Here is an 11,666-nt window from a genome sequence, read left to right as displayed (position 1 = left end):
TGGAGCTCTACGGACAATTCCTTCTACCTCATGGCTTGATTTTTGCTCTGACATGCACTGTCAACTGTGGGACCTTATATAGACAGGTGTGCCTTTCCAAATCATGTCCAATCAATTTAATTTACCACAGGTGGACTCCAATCAAGCTGTAGAAACATCTCAAGGATGATAAATTGAAACAGGATGCACCTGAGCTCAATTTCAAGCCTCATAGCAAAGGGTCTGAATACTTCTGTAAATAAGGTATTTCAGTTTTTTATTTTTAATACATTTGCAAAAATTTCTGAAAACCTGTTTTCGCTTTGTCATTATGGGGTATTGTTTGTAGACTGATGAGAAAAAATAATTAATCAATTTTAGAATAAGGCTATAACGTAACAAAATGTGGTAAAAGGGAAGGGGTCTGAATACTTTGCGAATGCGCTGTAATTGGGAAGATGCAGAATAGCGAAGTTCAAATGTAGTTTTTGTTCTCCTTAAAATGATCATGAGTATTGCATCGTAGGTTAAATGGACTAAATATATATTTTTCTCACCCATCTACATTCCCATAATGACAAAGTGGAAACATGTTTTTAGATATTTTAGCAAATGTATTGAAAATAAAATACAGAAATATCTCATTTACATTAGTATTCACCCCCCTGAGTCAATACATGTTAGAATCACCATTGGCAGCGATTACAGCTGTGAGTCTTTCTGGGTAAGTCTCTAAGAGCTTTCCACACCTGGATTGTACAATATTTGCACATTATTCTTTTTTAAATTCTTCAAGTTCTGTCAAGTTGGTTCTTGATCATCGCTAGACAACGATTTTCAAGTCTTGCCATAGATTTTCAGGCCGATTTAAGTCAATACTGTACTAGGCCACTCAGGAACATTCAATGTCGTCTTGGTAAGCAACTCCAGTTTATACACTATTTATACACAAACGTATGTGGACACCTCTTCAAATTAGTGGAATAGGCCACATCCTATTGCTGACAGGTGTATAAAATCGAGCACACAGCCATGCAATCTCCATAGACAAACATTGGCAGTGACTTTCAACGTGGCACTGTCATAGGATGCCACCTTTCCAACAAGTCAGCTCGTCAAATTTCTGCCCTGTTCAACTGTAAGTGCTGTTATTGTGAAGTGGAAATGTCTAGGAACAACAACGGCTCAGCTGTGAAGTGGTAGGCCATACAAGCTCACAGAACGGGACCGCCGAGCGCTGAAGCGCATAACAATTGTCTGTCCTCGGTTGCAACACTCACTACAGAGTTCCAAACTGCCTCTGGAAGCAACGTCAGCATTAGAACTGTTTGTTGGGGGCTTCATGAAATGGGTTTCCATGGCAGAGCAGCCGGACACAAGCCTAAGATCACCATGTGCAATGCCAAGCGTCGGCTGGAGTGGTGTAAAGCTTGCCGCCATTGGACTCTGGAGCAGTGGAAACGCGTTCTCTGGAGTGATGAATCACGCTTCACCATCTGGCAGTCCGACGGACCAATCTGAGTTTGGCAGATGCCAGGTGAACGCTACATCCCCGAATGCATAGTGCCAACTGTAAAGTTTGGTGGAGGAGGAATAATGGTCTGGGGCTGTTTTTCATGGTTCAGGCTAGGCCCCTTAGTTCCAGTGAAGGGAAATCTTAACGCTACAGCATACAATGACATTCTAGACAATTCTGTGCTTCCAACTTTGTGGCAACAGTTTGGGGAAGGCCCTTCCTGTTTCAGCATGACAATGCCCCTGTGCACAGAGGTCCACACAGAAATGGTTTGTCGAGATCGGTGTGGAAGAACTTGACTGACCTGCACAGAGCCCTGACCTCAACCCCATTGAACACCTTTGGGAGTGAATTGGAACGCAGACTGCGAGCCAGGCTTAATCGTCCAACATCAGTGCCCGACCTCACTAATGCTCGTGGCTGAATGGAAGCAAATCCCCTCAGCAATTTTCCAACATCTAGTGCAGGGTTCTTCAATTCCGGTCCTGGAGGGCCGAAACACTTCTGTTTTTTATTTCTACCTGGGAGTTAATTGCACTCACCTGGTGTCCTGGGTCTGAATTAGCCCCTGCTTAGGAGGAGAGGATGAAAAACAGAGGTGTTTCGGCCCTCCAGGACCGGAATTGAAGAACCCTGATCTAGTGGAAAGCCTTCTCAGTTGAGTTGAGGCTGTTATAGCAGCAAATTGGTCTCCCAGTGTCTCCTGGAAAGCAGACAACCAGGTTTTCCTCTAGGATTTTGCTCTATTCAGTTTTTTCATCCTATAAAACTCCCTAGTCCTTGCCGATGACAAGCATACCCATAACATGATGCAGAAGATATGAAGTGGTACTCAGTGATGTGTTGGATTTCCCCCAAACATAACACTTTGTATTCAGGACAAAGTTTATTTCTTTGCCACATTTTCTGCAGTTTTACTTTAGTGCCTTATTGCAAACAGGATGCATGTTTTGGAATATTTGTATTCTGTACAGGCTTCCTTCTTTTCACTTTGTCAGGGTTAGTATTGTGGAGTAACTACAATGTTGTTGATCAATCATCATGTCTCTTACCACAGCCATTAAACTCTGTTTTAAAGTCACATTGTCCTCATGGTGAAATCCCAGAGCGGTTTCCTTTCTCTACGGCAACTGAGTTAGGAAGAACGCCTGTATCTTTAGTGACTGGGTGTATTGATACACCATCCAAAGTGTAATTAATAACTTCAACATGATCAAAGGGATCATCAATGTATTTTATTTTACCCATCAACCAATAGGTGTCTTTCTTTGCGAGGCATTGAAAAACCTCCCTGGTATTTGTGGCTTGAAATTCATCGCTTGACTGAGAAACCTTACAGATAATTATATGTTAAACACGATTATTGCACACAGAGTCCATGAAACTTATGTGACTTGTTAAGCACATTTTCACTCCTGAACGTATTTAGGCTTGCCATAACAAAGAGGTTGAATACTTATTGACTCTAGACATTTCAGCTTTTCATTTTTAATTAATTTGTACATTTCTAAAAACATAATTCCAGTTTGACATGATGGGGTATTGCGTGTAGGCCAGTGACACAAAATCAAATCAATTTATTACATTTTGAATTCAGGCTCCAACACAAAATGTTGGAAAAAGGGGTGTGAATACTTTCTGAATGCACTGTACCTTTCATAGGACATTTCTGGGCCAGCGTTTAAATTTCATTCCTCCAACCATCCTACCGTATAAGAACTATTTCCCAGTTCTAGTCTCCTGGCAGACCCAGAGACCTTCTGTGTAATAAAGAAACTAACTGACTGCGATTAAAATTATTTGACTTTAGACCAGAGCCTGGTCAACAGTAGTGCACTATATAGGGAATAGGGTGCCATTCTCTGGTCTAAAGTAGTGCACTACATAGGGAATAGGGTGCCATTCTCTGGTCTAAAGTAGTGCACTACATAGGGAATAGGGTGCCATTCTCTGGTCTAAAGTAGCGCACTATATAGGGAATAGGGTGCCATTTGGGATGTAATCTTAGTCTTCCAACATGTATAACCAGAGAGAGAGAGCAGAGCAACTCCCTCCTACATTACTCCTCTACTCCATCCCATTTAAGAAAGCCCTTCTGTTCTGTTCACTAGTATGAACATGAGATTGCCTGTGTGCAGCCTCAACTTACAGGTGAAAAATATTTCTCTAACAAGCCTTCTGAGACTCCCTGGCTGTCAGTCTACTACCCGCTGTGCTGTGCAGGCAGAGGCTCTGTCCCCGATCTGTTAGTGCTGCCTCGCTCCAGTGGCTCTGTCCCCGATCTGTTAGTGCTGCCTCGCTCCAGAGGCTCTGTCCCCGATCTGTTAGTGCTGCCTCGCTCCAGTGGCTCTGTCCCCGATCTGTTAGTGTTGCCTCGCTCCAGTGGCTCTGTCCCCGATCTGTTAGTGCTGCCTCGCTCCAGAGGCTCTGTCCCCGATCTGTTAGTGCTGCCTCGCTCCAGAGGCTCTGTCCCCGACCTGTTAGTGCTGCCTCGCTCCAGTGGCTCTGTCCCCGATCTGTTAGTGCTGCCTCGCTCCAGTGGCTCTGTCCCCGATCTGTTAGTGCTGCCTCGCTCCAGAGGCTCTGTCCCCGACCTGTTAGTGCTGCCTCGCTCCAGTGGCTCTGTCCCCGATCTGTTAGTGCTGCCTCGCTCCAGAGGCTCTGTCCCCGATCTGTTAGTGCTGCCTCGCTCCAGAGGCTCTGTCCCCGATCTGTTAGTGCTGCCTCGCTCCAGTGGCTCTGTCCCCGATCTGTTAGTGCTGCCTCGCTCCAGTGGCTCTGTCCCCGATCTGTTAGTGCTGCCTCGCTCCAGTGGCTCTGTCCCCGATCTGTTAGTGCTGCCTCGCTCCAGTGGCTCTGTCCCCGATCTGTTAGTGCTGCCTCGCTCCAGTGGCTCTGTCCCCAATCTGTTAGTGCTGCCTCGCTCCAGTGGCTCTGTCCCCGATCTGTTAGTGCTGCCTCGCTCCAGAGGCTCTGTCCCCGATCTGTTAGTGCTGCCTCGCTCCAGTGGCTCTGTCCCCGATCTGTTAGTGCTGCCTCACTCCAGTGGCTCTGTCCCCGATCTGTTAGTGCTGCCTCGCTCCAGAGGCTCTGTCCCCGATCTGTTAGTGCTGCCTCGCTCCAGAGGCTCTGTCCCCGATCTGTTAGTGCTGCCTCGCTCCAGTGGCTCTGTCCCCGATCTGTTAGTGCTGCCTCGCTCCAGTGGCTCTGTCCCCGATCTGTTAGTGCTGCCTCGCTCCAGTGGCTCTGTCCCCAATCTGTTAGTGCTGCCTCGCTCCAGTGGCTCTGTCCCCGATCTGTTAGTGCTGCCTCGCTCCAGAGGCTCTGTCCCCGATCTGTTAGTGCTGCCTCGCTCCAGTGGCTCTGTCCCCGATCTGTTAGTGCTGCCTCACTCCAGTGGCTCTGTCCCCGATCTGTTAGTGCTGCCTCGCTCCAGAGGCTCTGTCCCCGATCTGTTAGTGCTGCCTCGCTCCAGAGGCTCTGTCCCCGATCTGTTAGTGCTGCCTCGCTCCAGTGGCTCTGTCCCCGATCTGTTAGTGCTGCCTCGCTCCAGTGGCTCTGTCCCCGATCTGTTAGTGCTGCCTCGCTCCAGTGGCTCTGTCCCCGATCTGTTAGTGCTGCCTCGCTCCAGTGGCTCTGTCCCCGATCTGTTAGTGCTGCCTCGCTCCAGTGGCTCTGTCCCCGATCTGTTAGTGCTGCCTCGCTCCAGTGGCTCTGTCCCCAATCTGTTAGTGCTGCCTCGCTCCAGTGGCTCTGTCCCCAATCTGTTAGTGCTGCCTCGCTCCAGTGGCTCTGTCCCCAATCTGTTAGTGCTGCCTCGCCCCAGTGGCTCTGTCCCCAATCTGTTAGTGCTGCCTCGCCCCAGTGGCTCTGTCCCCAATCTGTTAGTGCTGCCTCGCTCCAGTGGCTTTGTCCCCGATCTGTTAGTGCTGCCTCGCTCCAGTGGCTCTGTCCCCGATCTGTTAGTGCTGCCTCGCTCCAGTGGCTCTGTCCCCAATCTGTTAGTGCTGCCTCGCCCCAGTGGCTCTGTCCCCAATCTGTTAGTGCTGCCTCGCTCCAGTGGCTTTGTCCCCGATCTGTTAGTGCTGCCTCGCTCCAGTGGCTCTGTCCCCGATCTGTTAGTGCTGCCTCGCTCCAGTGGCTCTGTCCCCAATCTGTTAGTGCTGCCTCGCTCCAGTGGCTCTGTCCCCAATCTGTTAGTGCTGCCTCGCTCCAGTGGCTCTGTCCCCAATCTGTTAGTGCTGCCTCGCTCCAGTGGCTCTGTCCCCAATCTGTTAGTGCTGCCTCGCCCCAGTGGCTCTGTCCCCAATCTGTTAGTGCTGCCTCGCCCCAGTGGCTCTGTCCCCGATCTGTTAGTGCTGCCTCGCTCCAGTGGTTGTGGGGAAATACTGATTAGTGGTCCGATGGCGTCCTACCCAATTCAATCTGTAAACCTGACCACTGGCACTCATTTCTTCACGCATTGCTACTGCCATCTAGTGGCCATGCAGGCTACAGAAACAGACAATAAATACACATTCTCACATTTTTATTCCGTGACTTAAGACGAAACAGGATGATTTCAGAAATGTAGGTTTGAAATACAAAAAAAAACAACAACAAAATAACACATTCCACTGACACCTTAGAAAACAATCCACATAGTAAAAAGTGTCCACTCCACCTCACAGTGAATGTATACACATGACACCCGGGACAAACGGACAGAGCCAACCTCTTTACATATTAGTGGGTTTCATGCACACCGGCGGCGTTACATCTTTTAAAATTACACGTAATCTACATAATCTAGAGTAGAACTAGAAAATAATAACTTTGTTTAGGCTAAATGGTATATGGGCTTGTCAAGATATTAGAACAGAATCTGAGATATGAGAAGGCTACTGCATAGGGAACCTGATACAGTAGACTGGAGAGGGGACAATGACGGCAAAGGGCTTCTTATATATCACTGAGGCATGGGGGGGTACAGCCAGCCGATGTCCTGGTTGGTGAGAAAGAGATCCAACGGCAGCCATCTTGACTAGGCCAAAACAGACACAGCCAGTCAATACAGTCATACACAAACAGACACACACACACCTCACCAACTCATTCACTCAATGTCGTCTTCTGCCAAACTCTGAGCGCTCACGATTCTCTGAAAAACAGGGAGAGAAATTTCACTGAACTCCTCCAGCCACGGTCAGGCCTGAATCCTTACAGCCTAATAAGTGACATGACAATAAAACCCATCTTTAAAGAAACAACAGACAAGATTACATTTTACATTTACATTTTAGTCATTTAGCAGACGCTCTTATCCAGAGCGACTTACAGAAGCAATTAGGGTTAAGTGCCTTGCTCAAGGGCACATCGACAGATTTTTCACCTAGTCGGCTCGGGGATTAGAACCAGCGACCTTTCGGTTACTGGCACAACGCTCTTACCCACTAAGCTACCTGCCGCCCCAGATTAATGTCCTAGAGCTGAAATAACCAAGAGCCCCTGGGCGTTGGATCTCTAGTTTCATCTAGCATCCTTCCTTGTTCCAGAAGCAACTAGGGGGTTTATGAGAATGGACAGTTCTAATGTTCCTCTGAAAATAACATTCAACAACAACAAAACATTGGACTGTTTCTACATGGTACCATTATTAGCATTTTTTGCGAATCACGTTCAAGTCACGTATAATGGTCTATGTTGAGCTAAACGATCAATTTTAAATACTTTTGGATGATTTGGAAATCATGAGCAAAAAATGCTTTTGATTGGGATTTGTGTCACAAATTCTAAAACGTTAGCATTTGGAAACAAAGGCGGTCAAGGCCAAATGAAGGACGAACGAGTCATCCGTCAGCCATTTTGGAGACGCCTCAAAAATGGCTGACAATCCTGATGCCTCGTCTCATCCTCATGGCTGAGGGGAAAGTCAGCCATTTTGGAGACACTCCAACCCCACTTGGCCACAGTTCCATACCACTGAAAATGCACGCCCAATACATTGCTTCATTCTAAGTGTTGGAATAGAGACTTTGCGTCTTCCGTGGGAGAGAGCCTCCTAACTCACCTGGCTGATGGTGGGCAGTTTGGTGAGCAGAATCTGGAACACTGGAGGAGGCAGAGTCTGCTGCAGCACCTGCAACAGCTGCTGGGGTTGACCACACACTGCTATGGCATTGGTTAGATGGTCTACTCCCTTCTCACTGTCTCCTGTTGGGATGGTAGACATGGTTAGATGGTCTACTCCCTTCTCACAGTCTCCTGTTGGGATGGTAGACATGGTTAGATGGTCTACTCCCTTCTCACAGTCTCCTGTTGGGATGGTAGACATGATTAGATCAGGTGGTCTAATCCATTCTCATCCTTCCAAGAAAAAAAACCAGACGATTATGTAATTGATGTCCTAGAGCTGAAATAACCAGAGCCCCTGGTACGGGTCCCTGGGCTTTGGATCTCCAGTTTGATCTAGAACCCTTCCTCGTTTCAGAAGCTAACATTAGCAACCAGGAGGTTTATGAGAATGCACAGTTTAACATTGGACCAGACACTATTGCCACAGCTATTCCAGAAGGGAGTCAGTCTGACTAAGTTCAAGTGAACATCCTGTTATTCAGGACCAGATATTTAGTTATAGTCTCTTAGTAGTGTTTTAGGACTGGGTGTGTATAAAAGACCAGGTGATGCCCCCATGGAGACAGGTGGTGACAGTTCACCTTGCGCTAGCAGTTCCTCTCCCAGTTGGATCTCCTCCAGGAAGAACTTCTGTACAGCCTCCGAGTCCTTCAGGTCAGGCAGCTAAAATGGCAGACAGTCAGTACAGAGGAGATCAAACAAAGAGCTTTCCAAAAGCACTACCTCCATATCATCTTCAATCATTAGCCCCCCTGACTCTCTGGTCTGTCCACCGCTGGGAATGTGTCTTACCCTTGTTAGTCCCGTCTTCTCTTGGGAAGACTTCTGTTTTCTTCTGCCTGTTGAAAACAATTTCATATTTGATTACTGGTATGCTAAAGAAAGGGTGACTTGTTATATGAAAGGGGTAAGAGTCTGATTGTTTAAACCATAAACATAATTATGTTGAACACTAACGTTACTAGTCCATGTGGGGAGAGGTGGTTGACTTTGCTAACTATCTACAGTAACTACACATTTATACAACACCCTAAACTTGCTTACTAACTCTTGACAAAACATCCTTAATATTGGATTGACCCGATTGATTCATCAGCAATGTTATCCAACGCTAACTAGCTAAATGGCTAAACGGATATGGTGGCACTTCGCTAGTTAACTATTGACAAGCTAACCAAATTGGCTACTAGTTAGCAATAACATTATAAACCAAAACACACTGCTCAGCGTATGCTTTTAAAATGAAGTTATATCACGCTAGATAGTTAGCCAAACATTTGTAAGCTAAGCTAGCCTGTTTTGTCGCAGGTACAAAAAAACACGGTGACTTGCCAGTTTGCTAACATGACTTACGTTCTTGCAGCCTTTTCTTGAAGTTGGGATCACTCCGTCGTTTCCTGTCGAAATAAACGCAGTATCCAGCGAACAGGGCTCCGGCCACCCCGGCGGCCACGGTGCTGGTGCTGGCTTTAGCCCCCATCATCTCCGGCGAGCAGCAGAGACGCACCGCTAACTAGCCGGCATGCTAGCTACTGAGCCTTCCCGGGAACGGATCCTATTATACGACTCACACCTGCGCAGTGACTACTGCTGATATATATATATATATAACGTTTCAATTTACAATACAGCTGATAGTTGAAATAGTGAGCAGGGCGGTGACTACGTCTTGCAACGGAAACGGCTTTACCCGTTTAAAGAACCACATGAAAGCAAAACGAAACTGCATTTTTGTCCCAATAGAAACTCTCGTTTTCGTTGCAAAACGTTTTCATTGTTCAGCGTTGATGGTTTCTGTTGCAAAACAGACGAAACGTTTTGCAACGGAATTGTTACACCCTAGAGTCCAAGGGTTTTACTTTACAGAAGTCAAGTGGATTTGCCATTTATTTTGAGTTACTGAAATTATTTATTTTGTTATTACTGTAGTACAAGTACACTACTACTAAGTACAGTCATCAAATAATTCTTTCTCAACGTTAAGAGTCGACCAGCTGGACTTGAATACATTTTGGTCATTTATCTTTAATAGACACTCTTCTCCAGAGCCAGTGCATTCAACTAAGGTAGGTAAGGCAACCACGCTATCCACAGATTAGTCCTTACAGGTACGTCTAGAGATGTGAGTGTTGGGCAGATATCATGGCATGTGACATTTCCACCGGACCAAAGACAATACAATGAAGTTCAAACTATGGCATTTATTTCAAACAGAGGCTTCTTTTTTTTGCTTACATTTGTACAATAAATTACACATGAATGAATGCCCATTTTCTGATGGGCCTAATAAATACTATAGAGCTTTTTATACGCTTTATCACACTCTCTATGTCCCAGACCTTTCCATAGAGGTCCATAAAACTGTACAGGGCATGTACAGGTCGGAAAATACCATAGCCATCTTTTCAAAACCACTAAACCCAATGAGCAAAATCGGTTGAAAAGATATCAACCAAAAATATGTATTTTCAACATCTTGTGCTCATAGGGAATGCTTCTGATACAAGCACAAGCTAACGTGAAAACAAAAACAAATGAACAAGCCAAGACAAGAGTACAAAGCAAATAACCAGTCTAGGAAAAAAAAAAAAAAAAAACTATCTGAAAACCTCAGAACAACAAGTAAACAAAACAACAAATTAAACCAAATAAACTTTGTATGCATCCCAAATGGCACCCTATTCCCTATATAGTGCACTACTTTAGACCAGAGCCCATAGGGTTCCATTTGGGCCAGAATGAGAAACGAACGGGGAAAAAATCAACATACATGCTTTGACCCTCCTAACTATGTACACTAACGAAACTACGAGTTAAAAACAGTCCAACTGCCTGTACAGAAAAGTACATGTTATCATTATGAACAGTGCAAGATTATTAAATAGCTTGACTCAAAACACTCTTCTTCTCAATATACAAAATGTATAACAAAAGGCATACAATTACATACAAGTGCCAAACAACAGACATAGCTTCAGGTATCATACAGTTGGGATCTATACCCGGACTATTTGCACTGCCCCCCCCCCACCCCATCTAAAATTTGATTTGATCTATACAAACTAATGCGGCCCAAATGGCACCCTATTCCCTATATAGTGCACTACTTTAGACCAGGGCCCATAGGGGAATCCCATTGGGTTGTTGTGCACTATCAAGGCAATAGGGTGCTTTTTTCTTTCTTCTCCAGATGCAACCAAAGGGAGGAAAACACTGGAGTCTGAAATAACGGTTGTATACACATACGGCTCTTCATTTTGTCATTAATGCACGTCTACAATATTGATTCCACCATGATCCTGGTCAGATTATAGAGAACAGAACCAAAACATGATTATTTGTTGGTAGGGGTGAGGTGGGGGGGGGGGTGAAGAGTTGATTAAAACAACATGATTATTTGTTGGTAGGGGTGAGGTGGGGGGGGGGGGGGTGAAGAGTTGATTAAAACAACATGATTATTTGTTGGTGGTAGGGGTGAGGGGGTGAAGAGTTGATTAAAACAACATTATTTGTTGGTGGTAGGGGTGAGGGGGTGAAGAGTTGATTAAAACAACATGATTATTTGTTGGTGGTAGGGGTGAGGTGGGGGGGGGGGGTGAAGAGTTGATTAAAACAACATTATTTGTTGGTGGTAGGGGTGAGGGGGTGAAGAGTTGATTAAAACAACATAATTATTTGTTGGTGATAGGGGTGAAGAGTTGATTAAAACAACATGATTATTTGTTGGTGGTAGGGGTGAGGTGGGGGGGGGGTGAAGAGTTGATTAAAATAACATTATTTGTTGGTGGAAGGGGTGAGGGGGTGAAGAGTTGATTAAAACAACATTATTTGTTGGTGGTAGGGGTGAGGGGGTGAAGAGTTGATTAAAACAACATAATTATTTGTTGGTGGTAGGGGTGAAGAGTTGATTAAAACAACATTATTTGTTGGTGGTAGGGGTGAGGGGGTGAAGAGTTGATTAAAACAACATTATTTGTTGGTGGTAGGGGTGAGGGGGTGAAGAGTTGATTAAAACAAGAGGACTGGTGAGGACTTGGAAATACCATCAATGATCAAT

At 45.6% G+C, this 11,666-nt stretch overlaps 1 protein-coding gene across 2 annotated transcripts; it reads right to left on the bottom strand.

The window, feature by feature from the left end:
- Nucleotides 1-6,008: 6,008 nt before the first annotated feature.
- LOC311104160 (mitochondrial import receptor subunit TOM20 homolog) lies at nucleotides 6,009-9,323 on the bottom strand. 2 transcript variants are annotated; one of them, XM_084145855.1, is made up of 5 exons: nucleotides 8,963-9,323; nucleotides 8,402-8,448; nucleotides 8,191-8,272; nucleotides 7,545-7,687; nucleotides 6,009-6,635 (listed from the first exon to the last, which is right to left on the bottom strand). In XM_084145855.1, exons 1-5 carry the CDS (start codon nucleotides 9,090-9,092, stop codon nucleotides 6,591-6,593), a joined length of 447 nt encoding a protein of 148 aa, XP_084001981.1. In that variant the 5' UTR covers nucleotides 9,093-9,323; the 3' UTR covers nucleotides 6,009-6,590. The 2 variants fall into 2 exon arrangements, with proteins under 2 accessions (XP_084001981.1, XP_084001980.1); XM_084145854.1 differs by having other exon boundaries at nucleotides 7,545-7,789; nucleotides 8,963-9,188.
- Between the last annotated feature and the right edge of the window lie 2,343 nt (nucleotides 9,324-11,666).

This window comes from Coregonus lavaretus (assembly GCF_964263955.1).
Source record: "Coregonus lavaretus genome assembly, chromosome: 1".
NCBI classification, from domain to species: Eukaryota; Metazoa; Chordata; class Actinopteri; order Salmoniformes; family Salmonidae; genus Coregonus; species Coregonus lavaretus.
The sequence above is the reverse complement of the archived record's forward strand: the minus strand, read 5'-3'. Positions and strand labels throughout refer to the sequence as shown.